The sequence below is a fragment of the Neopelma chrysocephalum genome, unplaced genomic scaffold (assembly GCF_003984885.1).
Source record: "Neopelma chrysocephalum unplaced genomic scaffold, ASM398488v2 Primary Assembly neopelma1_60, whole genome shotgun sequence".
NCBI lineage: Eukaryota > Metazoa > Chordata > Aves > Passeriformes > Pipridae > Neopelma > Neopelma chrysocephalum.
The window spans coordinates 10,086,345-10,109,305 of NW_020897715.1; the positions used below are offsets into that span (position 1 = coordinate 10,086,345).

General features: G+C 36.9%; 2 protein-coding genes across 8 annotated transcripts in view; one reads left to right on the plus strand and one right to left on the minus strand.

Annotated features, from left to right (window-relative positions):
- Nucleotides 1-22,961, plus strand: part of CMSS1 (cms1 ribosomal small subunit homolog) — a 224,489-nt gene that overhangs the window by 12,538 nt on the left and 188,990 nt on the right. Inside the window, exon 1 of one of the 5 annotated variants that reach the window (XM_027681080.1) lies at nt 3,460-3,484. The exons of the other annotated variants lie outside the window; for them this stretch is intronic. Coding sequence (XP_027536881.1) covers nt 3,475-3,484 — 10 coding nt within the window. The 5' untranslated portion in view covers nt 3,460-3,474. Of the gene's footprint in view, nt 1-3,459; nt 3,485-22,961 lie in introns of those variants that run through there. 5 annotated transcript variants of the gene reach the window in all.
- Nucleotides 1-22,961, minus strand: part of FILIP1L (filamin A interacting protein 1 like) — a 188,028-nt gene that overhangs the window by 9,123 nt on the left and 155,944 nt on the right. For all 3 annotated transcript variants that reach the window (XM_027681071.1, XM_027681072.1, XM_027681073.1), the window contains one exon: nt 5,691-8,445. In XM_027681071.1, coding sequence (XP_027536872.1) covers nt 5,691-8,445 — 2,755 coding nt within the window. The remainder of the gene's footprint in view (nt 1-5,690; nt 8,446-22,961) is intronic.

Below are 22,961 nucleotides of genomic sequence, written 5' to 3' on the forward strand. Positions count from 1 at the left end.
AAGTTATGCAGTTTTTAGAGATGTTTGGAATTGTGCTCGCACCCACTCACAGCTTTTAATGTGAGAGTGTCTTCATATCGACTGTTCAAAAGCTTTGAATATGTTTTTCCCACGTTAGTGAATATATATGTTGAAAAAGTTTACACGGGTAACCAGATTGGACCCTAATGTGTTCTGCGTGGAGAAGGAAAAAGAACCCTCTGCTTTTACCATCATGGCTTTTTTTCTGTCTGTGAGCAGGCTGTTTTCCTCTGGGAGGGCCACATAAAAAGGTGTGTTAATCAGAGTCCTATTTTTAATAGATATATAATTTTTCTAATATATATAAGTATTATAATTAAAATTAAAAACTCTCTACCTTTTATTCAATTAAGATTGATGTTTCTGTGGGATAAAACGTGATCTATAGTGGCTTGAGTATGAGGCGATAAAGGATAAGAAAATATAGATACTAATCACAATCCATGTTGTCTTGCTCATATTTTGCACAAGTCAGTTAACTTCTCTCACAAAAGAGATCCAGAAGGATGTTAATGGGTCTGATAAAATGTTTGTTGTATATTTGAAGTGCTTTGTGTGATATATATGCATCCTAGATCGTATCTCATCAGACAATAGTGGTAGTATCAAAGGTGAGGGGACCAGGGCTTTGGCAGTGATTGCAGTATAAAGTGCTCATGCTTTTTCCTTTTTTGCTTATCCTTTCAGTTATGCTGATGTAACTCTTCTGTAAAGCTGTGCTGTGAACGGGATCCTGCTTTGTTGGGGTTCTTTGTTTGTTTTTGTTTGTTTGTTTGTTTTTTAATGAAGATTTGTGGAGTGTGGGGGGTTTTGTGTTTTGTTTTGTTTTGTTTTGTTTTTTCATCGAGGTTAGTTTCTTGACCTGCCTCACAATGCTGCCTTCCTGAACAGTGGTGACAGCATAACTGAAAGGGCAATATTTTGTGATATGCGTTGTGGCAGGGGTGGGAAAGGGAAGGCAGCTTTTTTTGCCCATCCCACTATGAGGACCCTGTGAGGTCAAGCCACTGTGTGGCAAGTGGAGAGACACTGAATAAAAGTCTTTCCTCTTGTACTCAAAATTTGTTTCTCGAGAGTACTTTGCTTAGTGGTCAGAAGAGAATCATATTCAGTTGTCAGCTCCGATATTTGAGGCTTTCTGGGTGCCCACAATATGATGGGTCATTGGCTGATGTGCTGGGTACAGCACAGAGAGAATTCAACTACATCTTGGGGCTACTGGCTGCAAATTTGTGAAAGCACTTCATGCTGCTTAAATTTTTGAGGTTGTTTTTTTTTTTTTTTTTTGAGCAATTTCCCACTTACAGTACTTGGTGTTAATTTTAAAACATCTTTATACACCCACTTGTGCTGTACTTGAACCATAAGATCTTCCTCTCTTCTGTTTCTTGGTAACATAATGTTTTGGTAGTCTTTGCTTAAGCCTGGAGATTAGGCAGTTGTCAGTTTTTGTTTTGCCTGTCTCAGTGTCTGTTTCCTAGGGACAAAGTCATCCTGCAGATGGTTACTCCGTTTCCATCACCTAACCCTGCAGCATCCATTCAGTCTTATTCAGAAAGTAGTGCTGCATAGTTCTGTTTCTGATTATTTTTTTCCCCAGTGTGAGGAGCACGCCTTCTTAAGCTTTGCATGAAATGCTTACATACAGATCATTTTTTATTACAGCCTTACATTCTGTCCCCCGACACAGTATTGTCTACAGTGGTTTGGATCAGGAAGATTAGCTGGCTGCTCCTGTAATTTTTGTCAATTCTGTTTCTTAATTAGTGACTTGCAGGCGGTTTTTAAATAATCTGAAGTACTGTACTACTTCACAGTTGATGGATGGGCACTTTGCTCTCAGATTACCATTATTGCTTCTTATTCTCTTTTTGCTTTTTCTCCTTTTCTTTCCCTTCCCTCATCCATCCTCCCTGTAAGGACAAAAATTGCAAGTATTTCTTCTGAAATATTAATTCACATAAAAAGAATGGCTTAAAAATGCTGAGCACCAAAGTGTTTGTGCTGCCCTTGCTTGTGTCCATTTGATTACTCACTGAAATAAAATTGAAAAGGGAAAGGAAAGTGGGCTGGTAACTGCTGCCATTTTTTAAATTGTTAATCTTCTCTTTCCTTTCCTGGGAACTTAACATCCATGGAAAAGAGTAGATTTTTAGACTTTAGAGGAGATGCTTGCCAAGGGTTTTGGAAAAGAGAAGGGTTGATATTATGATCTGCTGAAAACTGCTTTTACACTCTCTTTCACAATTTAGTCCTTCTGATATTTGCTGCTTACTATGCGACCCTGTTTCCCTTTAACATTTAAATGAATCATTACATACCTGTCAGACTTTAAGCTTTGGAGCAAATGCTGAAAGGAAAAGTGTCTCAGCCTCCAAATTAACAGCCATACTTACCATTTATGGAATGCTTGAAATTCCTAGAAAAGCTGCCTTACTTGAATTTTAGTATGATTATGCCTGATGTTTTTGTTCAGAGTGCTTGAAGCAATTTGCAGATAAATCATTAAAATTTCTCTTTGCTGTTTTCTCTTTGTCTGCCAAGGAAGCAGGTGGATATTCCCACTCAGCAAAATGGAAATAATCTTAAATATGGAGTGGTGATCTGAACAACTTGAAGTTAATTTGTAAATCAGCAATTTGAGTCCTTAAGCTGTGCTTTCGATTAGTTATTTTATGATAAAATTACAGCTAACTTGTTTCTGTTTAAACAGCTAAGTTTCAGCTCTAAGCAAATACATCCAGGTGTTTATTTTCTCTGCCTGGTGCTTTGAAATGGATCTTGGGAATCTGAACAGGAAGAACCTGTTTTATTCTGCAAACCTTATTTTCAGGCAAAATAATTATTTGATTTTTCATCTGTGGAAATGACTGACAGAAACTGTGCTGGGAAGTCAGTTAAGATCTGCACAGAGAATGTTTCATCAGTAGGGGTATGTAAGCATCCCTTAATCAAGGTGTGTTTTTAGGAAATGTAGCATTTTCATTTACATGCAGTGCTGATGCTTCTTCCTTAGGAGTTAATGGTCATGAGCGGCTGCTTCCTTTGTCTTTTGGTAATTGGGCAGTTACTAATAAAGCATTACGAGTTTAAGGCAGGGACAGAAGTACTGTCCTGTTTAATGATTAAACTTATAAATGGTGTGAACTCTCACCTAGGTTTTGTATTCAAAACTTAGCTTTAAAGTCTGAATGTCCTTATTCATAATAGCTTGGTAATTGTCCAAAGGACTAAGTGTGCTTATTGCTATGTCCTGATTTGTGCTTTTCTTTTATAAGATGTTGTAATAGATGGCCAGGTGGTTAATGATCAACACATTTCTGTGTATTTTGGAAGGCAGATATGAAATTATTTTTTTCTACAAGCTTTTTAAGTCTAACTGAAGAAAATATTAGTGCCTCTGGAGAACAGCTGTTAATCCTTTAATTTCTGGAGAATTTGGTGTCTGCTGGTATGCTGGCAAGTGGGTACTTCCAATACGGTAATTCAGTACCATGCTTGTAATGTGTTCCTGCAGAGATCTTAGGTATGGATCAGCAGGATATGCAGTATCCCAAAGAACAGAAGTGTAGAGAACATGTACCACTTTTTGGGTTTGACTGAGCCTTGGGGTTAAGAATGTGCAACCTGAACATAGTTAGGTAACTTGTTCATATAATTAACACACACTAAAATTTTTATAATCTTGACTTGCCAGACTTGGCTGCTGTCTTGATCAGTAACTTTTGCTGAAGCTGGTGTGAGTTGAAGTATGCTTTGCACAGTAAGAATATGCACCTCTTCTGACCCAGATCTTAGATCTCACTTGTGCAGCCATGGAGATCAAGTGAGACAAAACGAGTAGAAAGGACCTCTTAGGAAGCCTTCAAGTTATGTATGACATTAAGGTAGGCTTGTGCAGGTCTACATTTTGTTTTTTAAAATTGCCACTGTTCAACTGTAATACATATGTTTATATCCATTTCTATCTATTTTTTCTTCCCATTAATTTTACTGAGGAAAAATTGTGTATGGATGGTGGACTTTGATTTTGAATAGAAACTGTTCTAAAAGCAGTTATTATCTGCAGTTGTAAACATTTAGATTCCTGTCCATCAAAAACACTTAAAATGATAGAAGTCCCCTTGTTATGTGAAAGCATGTGCCAAAGTTCTTTGCTGAATCCATTGCTGAGTTATACTGCAGAAATATTTTCTTTTCTGTGAGTAATATAAGCAGAATAAAGATTAACGAATGGGGACTTTCTGCTTCCTTGTTGATAAGAAGGTTAATTTTTTTTTTAATAGCACCCCCCCAAAAGCAATAAATATCTAGGCATTTAACTTTTTAGAATAAGAGCAACTGTTACAATTTAGATTTGCAGTGTTCAGCCTTTGCAAAAAATAGATGTTTGAAAGGGTATTCCAGGTCTTCTGGACTGATTTGCATTCAGTGTGAAGTTGGTCTACCACTAGCAGTATTTTTTAGGAGGTTAAAAATGACTGCGTAGCACATGTGTAAAGAACAGAATTGATTACATTTCTGTCCTTCTCTTAGGCACAAATATGTAACCATCACTAAAATACCTTAGCCTGTTTTGTCCATTTTGTGTGGTAGTCCTATTTATCCTGGACCTAGAGGGCTACATGTTTGGAGACTTGGTGTAGTATTGCTTCTTAATGCTTCTATCAACCTTTCTCTGCCTATTATGTGAAAAACATGAAGGTATGCCATAGTTTGGTACTCTTGTTTCTTTTTCAGTGGACATGTGTGATGTGTATTGCATTTCAGACTGATGGCTAGGAGCTTAGATGAAATTTGAATATTATGGTCAAATCCATTCATCTGAATTATTGTTTGGGAATGTAAGTATTGCTGTTTATTGTTTTACAGCATACCTAAATGGTTGCAATTTTTCTGTTGTATTGGAAAAAACCTCCTTGTTTGGGGAGAAATATTTTGTGATACAAGCTTCTGAACTCAGTTCACATATAAGAAAGGTTTACAGGAAAGTTTAAAAAAAGTTTTAACCAAACAGCGTTAAAAAAGATAGGGAGGAAAAGTGGTAGTTGTGCTCTGGAACTTATCACGTATGCATCATAAATTTGTACTGAGATACAATACATAATATTTTGACTGTTTGTGTGTGATGTACTGATAATTATCTGAAATGAGAGGGCTAGGAGGAGTTGGGAATAGCAGGGGAGATAATGAATCAAGTCTTATTTAAAGTTAGCAGGCAGTATTATGGCTTAATTCAAATTCTACCATACATGCAGAAAAATACAAACCACACGTAACAAACAAAAATATTCAGCAAGCAATGATGAAAATAATCAATTATTTACTGTTTTTTGTAATGTTAAAATATTTCACCAAGGCAAGTTGCAGTCAAAAGTAATGTGAGTTATTTTGAAAATGGCAATACATAAAGATGCATTTATACAAGTGCAAGACTAAATATTTTACATAACTGTATTTTAATGAGAAGATATACAGTAAGTGCACACTTGATAACACTAAGCAGGCAAAACTTAACGTTAGTTCCATATACTGTTGTATAGTTCATGCACAGATCTTTCCCAAAGTAAAGAGGCTGTTCCAAATAATTCTTGCTGGGATGAAAAACGGGATGGGTTGCTGGTAGGGGTGCTCAGCATGGATGGGGGTCAGTTATAGACATTACTTACTGTAATTTGTGATTGCCGTGGAAGAGGAGTGGCTGTTGGTGTGATAGTAATACTGCTGGTGATTTTATTGGTAGGCTTATTGGGTAGACCATTGGCTAGTGCTGGAGTTCTGTTGTCTTGCACTGGATTACAAGGGCTGATGGACTTGGAATTGGTGAGAGGTTGGACGTAAGGACTTCCTAAATGAATGTGGATTTTGTTATCCTCAGTAGTTATTACACTTGATCCTGTACTGTTAGATCTCTGAAACTGCCATGATGACTGCCTGTCTGGGGATACTCTAAAAACAGCGTGCTTGGCTCCCATTTCCAAGGGCTCCGGGGAGAGAGTTTGTTCCTGAGAACTTGAGCCGGGTAAAGCCAAAGGGGACATTGTTCTTTCAGGAGTTAAAGAACCACACGATTCAGGTGTTTGAGATCTTGCAAAAGTAGTCATAGTAATAGGAGAAATTACGTGCTCTGGGGTTATGTAACTTTCTCCTGCTTTCGATTTTACAGGTGTTAAGGAGGCGTTTTGAATAATGGTTATTCTTTGCTTTGGAGTGCCACAGTTGGGTATAACTGCTGTGCTTTTGTAGGAGTGAGGGCTTTCAGTGGTAGGACTAGTTATTTCAAGGGTTGCTGTGTTCTGTCCATGGTCTGGAGTTACTTTTATGTGAAGAGGTTGGCCAGGTGTATGGCTTAACACTAGATCTCCAGTCTGTGCACAGTTTCCATTTTGCTTTGTATGTATCTTTCCATTTTGAGGATGACTCTCTTTGGACTTCATCCAAGGGATCCATAATTTTTTGTTTATGGCATTGACAGTGGATGAGTTGCTTTTCAAAGACACTGTTTGTTCCTCCTCATTATTGCCTTTGTCCTCATTATCACTGTCTTCATAGAGCTGCCCATTTATGACTGTTCGCTCTAAAGGCATGAGTGTTTTGTAATCGGGTGGTTCGTTGTCTGCTGGATCTGTTTGGATTTCTTTAGAAAAAACTTGCACATCAGAAATTCTCCTTCCATTGTGACCAGGCCTGAAGTTCTTGCTGAAGGATCTGTACCTCTCCAGCTCTTTCCTGAGGCTTTCCATCTCTCTCGCTAAGTCCCTGTTTTTGTTTTCTTGCTGGAGAAGTTTCCTCTGTAAGACTGAATGATCACCTCGGAGGTGGCAAATTAGGTCTTCTGTTTCCATGTACTCATGCATTTTTTCTTTCAGTGCATCTACTTCTCTGGAAAGATGACTCGATTTAGCTTCCTCTTCTTTAAGCTTCTTAAAAAGGCGCTGCTCCTGATTGGACTCTGCCTTTTCTGTTAATTTATACCTAGCCATTTCCATTTTCACGGCTTCCAGCTCCTCTGATAGGAGCTTGGCTCTGTCCTGTTCATTGGCATATTTTCGTTCTAGACACTCAAATTCATCTTCAGTTTTCATAAGATCATCCTCTATGGCTTTCATTTCTTTGAGCTTCTGCTTAAGCCTCTCAACTTCTTGAGAAAGCTCTTTGATTATGTTGTTTTCCTGCTGCAAGGAGGTGCTAGATTTAGTACCATCCTTATGTTTACTTTTAAGAAACTCTTTTTCAACGTCTTCCAGTGACTGGAGTCTTTTTCTTAGAATATTCACTTTGGAAACAAGATCACTTCCTTTCTCCTCTTCTGCTTTGAGTTTGTTTTTCAGTTCATCTCTTTCTTTTGTAACACTGGACATTTTTTCCTCTGCATCAGATTTTGATTTCAGTGCCTTTTTACTTTCCTCAATTAGTTTTTCTGTAACCGACATCACTTTATTTTGTTCCACCTGAAGCTGAGAAGTTGCAGCTTGAAGCTTTTCTTCTGTTTGCTTTATTTTTTCACCCATAGTTTTTCTTTCATCCACAAGCATCACTGTTAGGCTTTTCAGCTTTGTCAAATCTTCTTTGAGTGTAAACTCAGTTTTTTCTAACTTACTTTCAATTGCTTCAAGCTCACCAACTCTAGCTTTTAAACCATCCAGCTCGTGGGACAGCTGCTTTGTTAACATTTTTTCTCTTTCTAGATTGCATTTCAGGGAGTAACATTCCTGTTTACTCTTGTTGAAAGCGTCTTCTAGTTTTTCCAGCTCCATAATTCTTTTGTTAAGTTTATCAACTTCCCCTTTAAGGTTCTTGCTCTGTGATGCTTCTTTTTCCAATTTTTTATTAAGTTCTCTGCACTGATCTTCCATTTTTATGAGCTCTTCATCTTTTCCTTCCATCTCCAGCAGTCGTTTCCGTAGTTCTTCTACTTCAGTCATAAGTGTGGCATTGCCACACTCTCCCTTATTTATCTTATCCCTTAGGTCTTGTAGTTCTTCTTCTGCTTTTCGCAGAGATTTGTTCGTCTCTTCCAGCTCATCAATTTGTCTGCTGAGAGCAGTTAATTTCAACCGGAGCTGGCGATTCTGACTGTCTTCATTGGTTAGTTTGGCCATCATTGCTTCTCGGTCTTGGGAAATCTTACTGCTTTGGGCTTGAAGTTCAGCCTCCAGCCTGCTGGCTCTCTGTTTCTCTTCTTGAATTTTTGCTTCAGCAAAAGCCAGCTTCTCATGTGCTTGCTCTGTAGAAGTGGTTAATTCTTGAATTTTTTTACTTTGTTGATTCAACTGCTCAGTGAGTCTTTGCTGTTCATCCACCACCATTAAAGCAAAGGATTTCAGTTTAGTTAATTCTTCTTTCAGTTTAGCTATTTTCTTGTTGTTTTCCTTCTCTTTTTTTGCCTGATATGCTGTTTCTTGTTCAAGAAGCTTTTTCAATCTGTGGGAGGAAAAAATATTGTATTTTGTAGCCATTTTAATGGGCATTTAAAAACACACTTGAAATATTATGACATGCCAGATGTCCATGTCCACTTTAACTGCATGTCCACTTGTAACTACAAGCAGATCTCTCCTTGCAGCATCATTTGGAAGTGCTCACTGGCCTTACTTTCTATTCAGAAGTTCTTTTGTAATGAACATTCATTTAGACTTAGCAGCTTCAGTAATTGTGCATCTTTAATTACATTTTTAACTTTTTACAGGTGGCAGTGGAACAAAACTATTTTAGTATTCTGCACTGGAACTGCACTTACCTTGGCTGTTTGCTGAGGCTAGGTATGTGCAAAGAAATGTGATCATTATGGAGTTTGAGAAATTAAATCAGTGCAGCCCTCAAGGGCAGGCATAATTTACAGCATTATCAACCTCCTAACTTTGTTACTTATAAACCATCCTGATGTTTTATGATTAAACCTTACAGATGTTCAAGTAGATGAAGGAAATGTAGCTACATTAGGCAGTTAGTCAGGCTAATGTGAATTTTTAAGCAGCACATCAGACCAAAATTAAACCATACAGGTAAGTCGGTCCTCAGTGAAAATGCAGTATCTGACCCTGTATCAAACATACACACACAAAAATACAGTCAACAGATAAACAGGTATTGAGGTTGTGCCTTATGAACTCAACAAAGCCCAAATGTCTTGATGTTGGTTAGGCTTGGCTTTGGTCTTTTGTCCAAAGCTTGCAGATACGCTTAAGTGCAACCCTGCTTTTACATGATTCTTGAAGATTTTCATGATGATTTTCCAAAATTAGTTTTACAAGTTTATGTTGCATCTCAATAAACACTGAGGATTAACATATTTAATTTGCTAGAGACTTGGGATAAGGTTGTGCATTTGTTTATACCTCCAAATACCTCAAGTAATTAGGTTCTTTTGTAGGCTTTCCGTTGTCGGGGAGATGTTCGTGAAGAAGTTGGTCTAAAGTATGATTAGGTTTGTCCAGCACATTTGCCTCCTTTCAATTACATTTTTCCTACAGCCAACCTATAGGTATATTCTGTTATTAAACAAAAATCTGAAAAGCCCAGGTTGAAGTAATAAAATATTAGAATTTGAATGTCTCACTGTTGTTCATATGTATGGTACAGATTGAGTTGTGTAGATCATGTGAGGGAAATGACCTGCATTATCAGGACTGTGCTAGTACAAAATAATGTTTCAGCACTCATTAGCTGAGGCCCTTTTGTTTTTCCCCCCTCTGAAATATGATGACAACTGTCTAGAAGTTGCTGCTGAAACGTAAGATTCCTGTTCCATATTTGTCTACGGTCACTATTGTGATGCCCTTGTCCAAGAGATGAGTCTTTACAGCTTCCCACTGGCAAGTTCTTGTTGCAGCCATCCTTTTAGTTCGGGAAGAGCTTAGATAACAGCCTCCTTTGCACAGCTCTTAATTAGCTGTTGACTGACTGGAGGCATATATTTCTGGGCAACAGTCTGCCTCAGCAGCATCCCCTTTGGCAGCATTGTGGTTTTCCAGCACAGAGAGGGGAAGTCCTTGCTATTCTACAAGTGTCCATCAGACTTGTCTGATTTAATGATGATACTGTATAGAAGTCCATGGCTATAAAATTTCTTAAAACATCTTCACAGTCCCTATTGTTTTTATTTTAGTGCCTAAGTTGCACTGTATTGAATGTAATGAAATGCTTTATATGAAAAATTGACAGGATGGAACATAGCCATAAGCAGAGTTGAAATCAAAGATGTGAAGCAGTCACATATTCTTTGTAACAGTCAATCAACATAATGGGGAAAACAGACATGAAAAAGCAGAAATGTAGGGGGAGAAGTTTTCAAAGTTAGTTTGAAGGAATGCTACTGGTTGGCAGAACAAATAAACGGGGAGAGGACTGCACCAACTTCAAAGGCAGCTTTTTACTGTGATGATGGTATATAAACTTTTGTCCACTTTTCAGTGCTACTTTCAGTTTGAATTCTTTTTAGTTTAAAAATCTCTCTTCTCTCCCCACCCTTGTCTCTAAATGCTTTAGTAGTGAAGTTCAATTGATGATTTACCGTTGCCATAGATATAAAACCATAACAGAAGCACAACTAGCAATTTCATTTGGAATTAACTCAGTTTTTGTGTGTGTGTGAAGTTAGGACATATTAATACTGTTACTGGGATTTATTAGCATTTGATTTATTTTAGCTTGCTTCAGTAAAATTTGTTTTTGTAAGGCAGATTTATCTGTGGTCATTAATACTTAGGTTAATCAGTGTTTAACCCAATATTTCCATATTAACTAGTTGATACCTCTCTAGCCAAGTGAAACTCAAATGCTCCAGCAACTTGTACCTCTTAAATTGCTTTAGAAAGAAAGCCCTTAGGTCAAATAGTAACAAACAATTGTAATTTTCATGGGGATGCTATATATTTTTTTAATGCAAATAACATGATTGTGGATACATAATAAATAAGTTGACACTCAAGTCAAGTCTGTCAAGTCTGGGCGATTTGAACAAAAGTGCCTAAATTACTGGTACCTGGATTGTTGTATAAACTGATAAGGATTTTCAAGAGATTCAGTTTCTTTGGTCATGCCAAAAGACTTCAGGTATTTAAAAAATGTTTCCTTCAATCAAAAGATAAAATGCAGTTTTAAGATTCAAACAGACTCTCAAGCAAATATGTGTAATCCCTGAGGTCTATTTCATTTTTTAAAAATACTTGTATAAGATCACTTGACTGAGGTTAAGAGCATAGTGCAGAAGCTGTGAGTTAAAGGATTTTAATGTGTTTCCAAAAAGAAAAAAGGGATGTATTAAGCATGGTATATTTTTTGCTACTGTGTTATTAAGTTTTTGCATTTGTTTTTGGTAATATCTATAGCTATACATAAAATACCTCAACAGTGCCAAATAGATAGTGATTTCTTGGATAGAGTTGAGATTGATATTGTAAAAAGTCAACTGGGCATCTTTTAATATTTGTAGAAGAGTTTTTCCTTGACTGCTGAATTCCTCTTTCATGGTTCAGTAGGTCACAATGACTGTCTCTGCACATATGCACTTAGGAATGGAAGAGGACCCTAAAATGTTTGGGGGAGTTGGTGTTATTTATTTGTTTGCTTGTGTTCTTAAATTAATTGCTTAGTTTTGGTCAGGTTTTTTTTTACCAGCTTTTTTTTTTTTGGGAACCTGACTACTGTGGGCAAATGCTTGATTATGTATATTATTTGAATTAAGCAAATCGCAGGCTTAATTGAAAAGTGCTTTAACTGATTGTAGCACATAGTGACTTTAATCACAGGATAAAAATACGTTGTGTTAACTTCATCCAAAATACTCTTTCTGAAGAAGAGTAGTATCCACAGTATTTGACAGAGCAGTTTTAATGAAAATATGCAAAGGTTGAAAAAGCTGGCTTAAATAAATAATAATATTACAAAAAGAACAGGCACTCCACTATCATATTCATTGCCAGTTGAATTTCATCATCATGTAATTTAGTATGAGGCAAAGGTAGGTATATCATTTGGTCAAAGCTTTCACACAATTCTAAGCAGCTGACTTTGCAGGACTACAAGAACCCTTTCTGAATTGGGCCCAGCAAAAATGGACATTGGCAATTGTTTTTATGAACATGACTGTTAGGTAGTTAAGCAGTCAGGGCATTGTCATTACTTTTTCTTCAGAGTTTCTGTTATAAATTATTGCTTTATTGTGGCTTAATATTTTACTTGTTTGCAATACCAGTCGACTGCTGCTTTATTTCCTGAAAGAAATTGTGTTTCTCAGCTCTCCTCTGTTTATTGTAGTTGTTTTCCTCAGTATGCATCCTACAGCTTCTTGGTGTTAAGGTCATGCATTCAGTTGTGTTCCATGTTTTTTTCCAAGTGCATATAGCTTCAGCTACACTACATTACATTTGGCAACATGACGACTGTGTTCTCTACAAGATGTGGAGACTCCTGTAACAGTTCACTGTCCTGGTGTCATGTGATGACATTTTGTCTTTAAGTGGTATTATCCATTTTCTGGGTGACGTTCATTACATGGCTGTTGTTTAATTTATGTCTTTGCAGGATTCTAAGAGGGCTGCTTTTCCTTTGAGTTTCATGGAAACCAAAGAAAGCATGGGAGACTGAGATTGCAAGACTTATTTTTTATTTGTTTTAATTTGTTCTGGAATGAATCATTATTCTCTGAATAATAAGAATAAAATTATTTAAACAATGTGTAGTGATAACTTTAGAAAAGACTACATTCTGTAAGGATGCAAGTAAAATAGGTGATGGCTTGTAAAGCTCTGCTTTTATCATTCCTTCCATCAAATGAGTTTTTAATATACACATTATCGGTATTTGTATGCGATCATTCTACAGAAATGACTGCAATTTTTAATTTCTGTGATTTTTTTGTAGTCATAAAGATACATATTTTTAACTGGCTCTTGCTCTTCATCCTTCCCCATCTGAGAGACATGGTTTACTAGAGGTTTTACGGGTTATAACATGAGGGAGACTTGCTTCTAAAGTTTTTGGACATATACTTGAGTTTCCCTGGTACAATGCAAATAAAAGCACTAAGCTGAAAGCTTTTAAATGTAGATGAAGTCATGCCTCTTCCTTTGAGGCATTCTTCCCAGTTAGCAGTAAGACTTGGTCTGGCCCTTAATAAGAGAAGAAACATGCTTCATCATTTCTGGTAAATCTTACAAGTTGTTGTAATTTTTTGACACCAGTGCAGTTAAATATTTATTTTTGTAAGAAAGCCAATCTTTGCCTTCCACAGTTTATTGAAACAAAATTTGGGTTAGTTAAAATGTTTCTGGGTTTGGGGTGGCTATGCATTTTTTAATTTTTTTTATTTTCCTTTGCTTACAGTTCTACTTATTGATGTGCGGTTTTTATGAAGACATATGCTACAGCTTTTTTATGGCTCTCTATTATCTTTATTAATGCTTCTTTTTTCCCTGTCATAAAGAAAGTCAAAAGCCTTTGGAATTACAGCAGCAACAACATACCGTAGCTGTTGTGTAATCTGTTGGCTTTATCTGAATCAGTCAGCACTTCCCAACAGAATGTGAACATTTACTCTAAAATTTCTTTTCTAGTACAGTAATTTATGTATGTAAATTTCAAATAATTAGGTTGTACTAGGATGCAAACCTCCACAAAAGGTGTCTCCACTGCAAGAGACTGTGTAAGGCAAATGTCCCAATAAGGAAATCTGTTTTGTAAAGTGAGAACCTTTAATGAGGGGGGTGTGAGTTCTGCTTATTACTCCACAGACTATCACAAAGTAATTATCGTTTTATCTGATGCTTAAAATGCTGACTTGCTTTACAAGTCTTAATAAAAGTCATAGATGATGAATGGTATTGCCACTTCTGGGTTAACGGGCAAAAATTCAAATGGATAACCAGATGTATTTAGCTGTGATGCTGAGTAAACATATGCAGATAATATATGCTTTTAAAAATTAATTAACCTGGGACAATAATGTTGTTTGTAACCATGATTTCACAACTACTAAGCTGCTGCAAATTCTTCCTGGTGATATAGGGGTATTTGCACTCATAAATGTTATGAAATCCTCTGTAAATTCAGTAAATGATGTGAGAAACTTTTAGCAAATTTATGTTGGTTAATTTAAGATTTAAGACCAGATTAACTTCCAGTTTGAGTAATGTTACTTCATCACTAAAATTCTCTTTTGTTTTATTATGAAACCTCAGTTTAAGAAAATAATTTTCTGTCTTGAATTATGTTCTTTCCATGTCGAGATGTTCTTGGAAATCATCTATCCAAACATCAATCTTGTGTAAAAAGCATTAATGCTTTCTGTGGCAGTAAGGATTCAAATGTGCAGTGTGATAATTATTGTGATGCTCATTTCTAATCTTCTAATGGCAGCCATCTGCGATGCCTGAGATTATGGTAGGAAGGTGGGAGTGGGATTTTTAGGTGGGAGTGAAGAAATTGCTGTCCTATGAAATTGTTGGCAGGTTGTTTTTTTTGATTTGGTTTGTTTTTTTCCTTGACTGCCTGTCCTGAAAAACAATTTTAAATGAACACTGACTTGACAAAACCATAATATTAATGAGCTTTACTTGAAGTTAGGCTTAAAAACTCTGGGTCCCAGAGTTCAGCTATTATAAAACACGACACAATGAATTGTGAGCTAGACTCTGATGTGTCACCATTTTTGAGATGCACTCTTCTTTCTTTTTCCCTCTTTCTAGACTTAACAGCTATTTCAGGTATTCTTTGAAGTCAGTATCTATTACTGTTGGCATTTCAGTACCATATGATTGTACATGTAGCATGACTGTTAATCCTCTTCTGATTCTAAATGCATCAATAAGGTAAGCAGCTCATGGGAATACCCCTTGGGTTTTGTTAGTGAATAGTTTGGGATTTTTTCATGTTACCACAGTGCATATTCAGCACCCTCCCTCCCTCCCCACCTCTCTCACTCTCCCTCCACACTGCCTGTAAAGTCAGAAATAAAGCAAGTCATTTCAGATGCAACACCAGAATTTGGAACTCTTTAAATTTACGTCAGCCAGAAAATTATAGTTTTGCAGATGGAAAGCTTTTAGGAGGAAATGGAAAGATGAACCACAAGAGATGTGGTATAGGGGTCAAACCAACAAAACTGAGGCAGAACTTCTCAGTTACTAACCCAGGTCCTGCTTCTGTCTTGTATTCATCCTTAACAAGTAGAATTTTGTGCCTGAACTTCAGATTTATCAAAGTGGAAAAGCAGTGTGAACTTATTGTAACAGATTATTTTGAGAATTAGTATTAACTCAAATAGGTTTTCAGTGTATAGTAACTACGCAAAATAAACTAAGACAACTGCCGCTTTTTATAATTCATGATTTTTAAATGTCATCTTTGAAATGATTGCATTTGATGCTTTGATGTTACATTCCATTGATGGGAGAGATCTTGAGTCTTTGTGAACCTGAGTTTTGTTTGAAGTGTATACTTTAAGCATTCCTTCCAGAACATTATTGCTTGACCACAGTTATTGAGCTGTTTTTAAATCACCAGTGTTATAAACCACTCAGTACTGCAGAGATAAACGGGACAGGGCTTAATCCACCCCCACCCTACCACCCCCTACCCCGTGGGCAGGTGGATGGGTTTGCATTTTCTGCTTGGAGTGTCAGTACTAGTAGTGGATACCACTGCATACTGCTGGGATCCTGCAATACTGCTAGGATTTACCAAGGGAAAAATTGTAACAGGAGTTAGCTCAGCTCCTTAAAACAGTCTTTTAGAGCCCTGTCTTCAGCCCCATTCCCCGTGGGAAGATTAGGCACAAACAAGGGAGTGCAGCTTGCCCACTGATGATCCCAGCCATGTGTGTTTATATTGTACAAGGCAAATACAGTAATCACTGCCATGGTGTATTTACTGTTGATGGAAGTGTAGTAGTTGGAAGTCTTGAGTTTTTGTCTTGGCTGCTTATTCTGCATCCTTCAATTGAGGAGTTTGCAGAAGTTCTGATTCTCTGAACGAGTCAGTTGCTTCAGCTCTGTGTATGTTTGTAAACCGTAATTTAATGATAATAGTTGTCTGAGGTTTCTTTAAGCTATTTCTATAGATAAGTCTTGTGATTTTTTTATTCTGTATGTAACATCATAATGTGTAGGTTCAAAGTGGATCTCTTTTATGGACTCTTTTTATGGGGGGAGCACTTGGGAAAATAGGTGCTGTTCCGGTATCTGATTCACTTGAGGCAGTGGTGGTGCTGCTGTCTTGACCAGAACTGGTCATAACTGTGCAGGGATCCAATTTATCCAAATTTTCTTTTAACTTCAATTAGTTAATATTTTTGGTATGACAGAAAATGGCACTCAGCCAACAATAACACATCATGTTACTCAGAGGAGACTGGTTAGTCGTAAATGTCATTTTCCCATAACATTTGCAGGAACTGGATGTTCTCTAAAACAATTTTAACATACGTTTTATATAAAAATAAATGTCTGGGGCCACATTTTCATCCATGGGCAAAATAGGCACTGTGCCTATCTCTTATGCCAATCATTATTTATATATTATCAGTCATCAGCAGTGGTAAAATTTAGAACTTTCCATCCTGCCATGCGCACTTAGTCTTTTGAACTGAAGGCGTCCTCCTCACGGCTGCCAGCCCTGGATAAGCTGCTCTGTCATACAGTAACCACTTGTTTCTAGACAGGTGGAACTTGGCTGCAAACTTTGTTGTGCCCTCCTCATGCTCAGTGCACAAGACAAGAATTTATGTGCTGAAATTTTGATCAGAACCACCTAGATTAAACATTGCATGTTAAATAAAGGTACGTTAGTACTGAATGGGACTGTCAGGGAAGACTGAGAGTTTGCCATCATTTGGAGGAATTGGCTTTAGTTAAAAACCATTAGACATTTCTCAGGAATCATTATATAGATGGTGTCACTGCTTTGAAGGAGGATTCAAATTCCTTTTTGAGGGTCTTGTGCTGTTCATACCCATAAAATCTTTATTATATACATACATCTTTAAGACAAAATCCTAAACCCTTTTTCTAGTGTGCTTATTGCCTGAAGTAGCTCTGTTTATGTGTATAATAAACTCTTGAGTGTTTGGGTGGCACCCCATTCCTTCTTTTTTGGCAGAAAACATAAATTTTAATTGTTACTGCAAAATTAGCTTGAGGTATTTGAATTTTCCTTGATGCTATGTTGCTTGGAGCAGTGCAGTTGAGGATTTCCAAACAGGCAAAAGACTTTTATCATGTTTACAGCAAGTTGCAACTTTTTCTAGTAGCCAAGGCTGTAAGTAATAAGAGCAACCGTAATGCTAATGTCAAACAGAAATTTCACTTTGAAGCTAAATGTTTTTCCCATAAACCTGATAATGTGAAGGTGTCCATTTTCTCTAAGATGGGCTTGGCCAGCACTTCATCTTGGAGGACACAGGTGAGAGAGATGGTAGCAACGCACTGCAGCATGGTTAAATAGATAAAGTTGGCTTTGAAGCTACAAATGATGAACAATCCTGCTAGTTTCCTGTTTTGTACTGTGTGACTTTCAGAAATTGTATTAGAACTATTCCTGGTGCATTACAAATTGCTTCTGGGTACGATTCTAGGTATTGAACCTCTGCAGTTATGGCAACTTTGCTACCTGGGAGATAGTTCACTTTCTTGCTATCTGTTCTAATGCTGCTAAAGGTTTGGAAGTTGCATTTTCTCTTATCTCAGCAGGCCTCTGGCCACACTGGCCTTGATGAATCATCTCATGGTGCAAAGTCAATGCACCTTTTGTCTAAAGCATGTTAATCCTTAGCATAAGTGCTATTCTTCAGGATTTAAGTTTGCATGGTTTCTCCAAACTGATCCTCTTCAAAGAGGACAAACACATTGTTTTAGACTACAGGATAGGAAACTATATTGGAGACCTAAAGATGACATAGTCTGAGAATTCATTTAATGGTTATAGTTCTAACCAAGGTTTACTTCTTAGATTTAATTGACATATTTAAATAGCAAGGAATAGTTTAAGTAGTCTCTTTACCTGTGACAGATTGTTTAACGGAAGAACATCTTTTACTTTCAGATCTGTTGATTATGATGTGTTGAGGTAATATTTTTCCATTTTTGTGCAGCTTAGGGATTTCACTGTATTAAAGATCAAATACCCTGCTTAAGAGTAAAAGAAATTGGGTTCTTTAGTCATATGTCCACTCAAAGTGCCAATAACAATGTTTGGGGTGGTTGTGGTGTTTTGGTTTTTTTAGCTACTTGCATGTGTGTTCAGCAGTTGGAGTAACTTGCTTGCTTTGGAAAATAAATGTTTCTCTATTTCCTAGGGAAAAAACCCTAAATTGTTTGGATGAAAAAAGTGGATTTAACTAGTTCTAGCTATTCTGTGACCAGTGATTTCTCAAACTCTTAAAATTGGTCTGAGCAGTCTTCCTAAAGCCAAGAGAGATACTTATTTTTTCCATCTTTAGTTGTTTTCCAGTGTTCTTTGCCTTTCAAAAACTGTCATACAAAAAGGCTTTTTTTAGGAAAGAGGAGCGTGTATGCTTCCCTTTCCCCTTCATATGAACGACTTCAAGTGATCCCTGTTCTTCAAAGAACTGTTAATTCAGTTGAACATTCTGTGCCTTGTTATTGTACCCCAAATTGATTTATAACTCAGTATAATTATGTGACATTTGGCTACATGCCCTATTTGATCTCTTTTTTTGCCTCTTGGCTGATGATCTGTGATGTTCAGGTTATATTTTTTTATTTCAGATGTCACTCAAAAGGAAGGAGCCATAGCATGCTTTTATGTACAGTATGTTTGTGATGTAATACATTTTATCTTTTATCATCAATTTATAGTATGGTTTCAAATGTTGAAAATAAAGAGAGAGTTATTTCTAGACAGAACTTGCAAGTTTGGTTAACTGCATTAGTCTAGATATATGGGAGAGTAATTTACAAGTTATAAAATGTTACCATGGCAATTTCTGATTCCTCCCACCCAGTTAATCCTGATTGAAACAGGGAAATGTTCTATTTACAGAGATGACAGTAATCATATAGAGCTTTAAGTGGAGAGGTGGGAACAAAGCAAGGGCAAGGAGACACCTTTCAAAGTGGCTGCTCCTCTGTATACCCAGTTACATTTTCTTCCCTCCTCCTTTATAGGGGTTTGCAAAGTTTGTAAGCCTGAAGATTCCTGTCAGCTGTTGTCTGCTGCTTTCCCAAAAGGGAACCAATGTGTGCATCTCTTGCTGTGAGCCTGAACGTTCTCCACCGGTTGGTGTTGTCCCTGCACTACCCTTGTATGCAACTCTGTCTTGGATTGACCTATATTGAACCTGTACTTGCTGACTTCACTTTAGAGGCATTTCATCCCCCTGCTCTGCTTACTCATATGTACACAAATGAAAATGCCCATTTATATATTAGATATGTTTTTAGAAACACATATTTTAGAAGTTTTAACGCTGCCAGGGTTCACAGTGGCCATTTCATTGAAGGCAATTTGGTATTTAATTTGGGAATGATAAAGGGCTGCTAGTGAAAAGGCTCTTCTCTTTACATGAGAGAGTATATGGTACTGTTGTGCAAGATGAGAAAATGTTTCAGCTTTGAGCATTAACAGATTGCATTTTCCCCCCCACCTTCCTACATCCAAGTTAGGGTGTTCAGTGTTGGATTTCAGATATTTAGATTAGGGTTGGCTGCCCCAAATGTGGAGCTGTTACACCGTCAGATTCAAGTGACCAAAATTTTAAAAATGAATTAGGCTTATATAAATAACTTTATCTAGGTATGGATATGTAGCAGAATGGCTCTATTGACATGCAGAATGTGCTTGACCGGGGAGAACATTTTGACGTTGAAACCAAAAGCAACTGTGGCATTTATTAGGCTTCTTCTGAGAAGCCTCTGTGTAGCTAAGTAGAATAGAATCATGTTTGGGAATATGATGGGTGATGTTAGTTTTGGGTAGGCCAAGCTTAAAAGTAATAAAACTTCCTAATTTTCTTCATAATTAATGACTGATAGTTATGTAAATTGTACCAAAAATTATTAAATCTATTGAAAGTTGACAGAATTCAGTCAGCTTAAACTTAACTCTTAGATGGTTTTGTCTATGTTCTGAAATCCAATATGTAACTATGAGTGCATTACTTCCATTTTTGGGGGGAGGGGTGTTTCATGGTAGTAGCAACATGCTGCTTCATTTCAGTTTTAAAAATTTTTCCTCATTTGGAAATGCTCTCATTGCAATGGTTGCTATGCAAACACTAGATAAGCTTTGTGCCTGATAAAAAAGGACAAAGTTTTAAATCAGCTCTTGCAATGAATTTGAAAGAAAATGCTTTGAATATTAGGTTTATGGCAGATTTTAAGAACTCTATCATTTCTTTGAAGTGCAATTGTTGTTTTCCTTCCCAGGCCTTTGGAAATCTGTAAAGGATAATGAAGCCTGATGCATTGTTTCACATCCTTGAAATTTATGCAAGATTAGTGTTTTTCTTGTCAGGGGTACTTTTTTCCTATCCATGTTTTCAGTCATGTTTACTGGAGCCTTGTCTACCTTACCTGACATATGTCTGCAAAGGTTTGTTAAACCTCGGGTGTGAGCAGGGAGGTGGTTGTGGGCTTTGATTTCCCAGCTTCTCTGAGCATGCATGGTGAAGCAAAATGGCTGAAGTTCTGCTTCTTTACCTGAGCAGCCACTCTCTGGTGGTCACTTGCCCAGCATGAGGCTGTAGTCAAGCAGTTGTGTTACATCATCATCATATGAACAAATGAGCTGTAGCAGAAAGGGTGACCTCTTCAACAGGCAGAAAGTACATGCATTTGTTAACTGGAATGACCAAGGTTACAGGGCTTTTGAGTTGTGCTGAAATGTTGTCTGGCAAGCTTAGTGTGACCTTTCACCACAAAGTTTCCATATTGTTATGAAAGGAGGGTTATACAATGCTGTTGCTAGGTGTTTTCTCAGCTAACCCTTGCGTGAACATTCACCTCTCCATTGTCACCTCAGTTCTGTTGTTCTGGTGAGGAGGCAGTGCTTTGGGAGGTGTTTTTTCCATTGTTTTTAACTGGCAGACTACCTCAGAAAATCTTCAAACATATTTTCTTAGAATTTGTAAACACTTGAGAAAAGTGAGCTGTGAAAGCCTGAGCATGCTCCATTGCTGCATTAGTGTGAGTGCGGTTACTGAACTTCCAGAAACAACATGGTGCACTGGATGGGCAGTCAAAGTGCATTTTATCTTGCTGACAGAAAACACAGTAAACCTCAAAATCAGTATAATGTACTGAGAGGTGTTAAGAGTCAAAATGCCCATTACTTCACTTAAATCACAAGACTGGGCACTACATTTAGAATTTTTCAGCAGTGTCTGTTACCTTCTTGGAGCCAAGTAATACAGTTAGTGAATGGTTGAACTAACTAAGCTTTCAACTGCATCAAAAAGCTCAACCTAAACCTCAAAGGTGCCATGGCAGGATCCATTCAATATTAGAAAAACAAACCTAAACAATTAAAAATTATTGATAAGGAATAGTTTCTAAGTTCAAATCAATTTGATGACAGGCTGAAGTATTAAGGCAAACTATTCATGAGACAGAACTAAAGTTTTATGCAATGTTTTTTAAAGATATGGCTTCCTACATAGTAAACTCCTTAGGATTCTCCGACTTAAATATTTTAATTGTTTTTTTAATTAACTGTATTCAGGTAGTACCACATCCAGGATTTGAGAGAAGCTGCTTGCAGGAGAGGTCCAGAGGAGCAGTGGTTGCTCACTTGCCCATGCCAAACTACACATGGTGAAGAATTTTTACTGAAGAAAAATACCAGTCTTTTAAGAACTGCCACAGAGGAGAAACTCTCTGGGAATAAAACCAGGCTGTTTTTTTAATCCCATGACAATAGCAAATTTGGTAATTCATTGTACTATTAGATAAATAATATGAAAATGCTGTTACTCAGCACAAATGGAGAAATAATTTGATTTTACTAGTACTGGTGGGGAATAGAAACTAAGTTTAAGCTAGATCCCATGGTCTACTGGATCAAATCTCTAAAAATTCTGCTGTCAGCAGATGTTCATCAGTGGAAGAAAGGGAAGTGACGGGAAAGGAACAAAGGGTCAATGCAGTTTAATAGGAAGTTGACTTTCATTTTTGGAGGATATATTTGTTCTTAAAATGTTTTCACATTGGATGTTGTGAGAAATTACTATAAAAAGAAATTTAAATTAAATTTAAATTAGACTGCATTATGTGATAATTAATGTTTTTCACTATCTCCTTTTACTGTTAATTAACACAAACTTACATTTTAATCTCTTAAATTTAGGAATGCCTATCAATTAATACTCACTACTGTTAAGAACAAAGTAGTCGAATACTGGGGCGGGGGGCATGGGGGGACGGGGGCACACACAACAATAGTGAGACAGTTTAATCATTATACCTCAGTCTAATTATTTTGGAGTTTTACCAGTAGAAGTGAGAGCAAACTTGGCTCTATCAAGTGAAGAATGTTTTCCCTTTCAATCTAAGGAAGACAGATTACGGGAAATAGAGTTCTGGCTTTTGATAGATGTTATGATTTGTATTAAGCTAGCAGTATTTGCAGTACAGATGGTACCTTAAATACTCCTAAAGCAGTAATTAATGATAAAAAGTTACCCTTCTCTGTTGGATTTGTAGGAGCTGAAATAGTCTCTTACCTAGGGGTAGGCTTTTTTCTTTTTCTACTCAATGACTTTATCAAATTTGTATGTTTATTGTATGTGTAGCATTTCTATTTCTATTTTTTCTTCAACATACTGTAGTCCTTCAATTCAGTCCCTTCTCCTCAGATACACTTTTTGAGGACTGTTACTTAACTTCAGTTTGTAATACATCTTTTCATAAAGTAGCTAACTTTTCCACTTTTTAACTTGACACTGGATATTTGTGAAACTAAGTAATTGTTTTAGAACTGCTAGG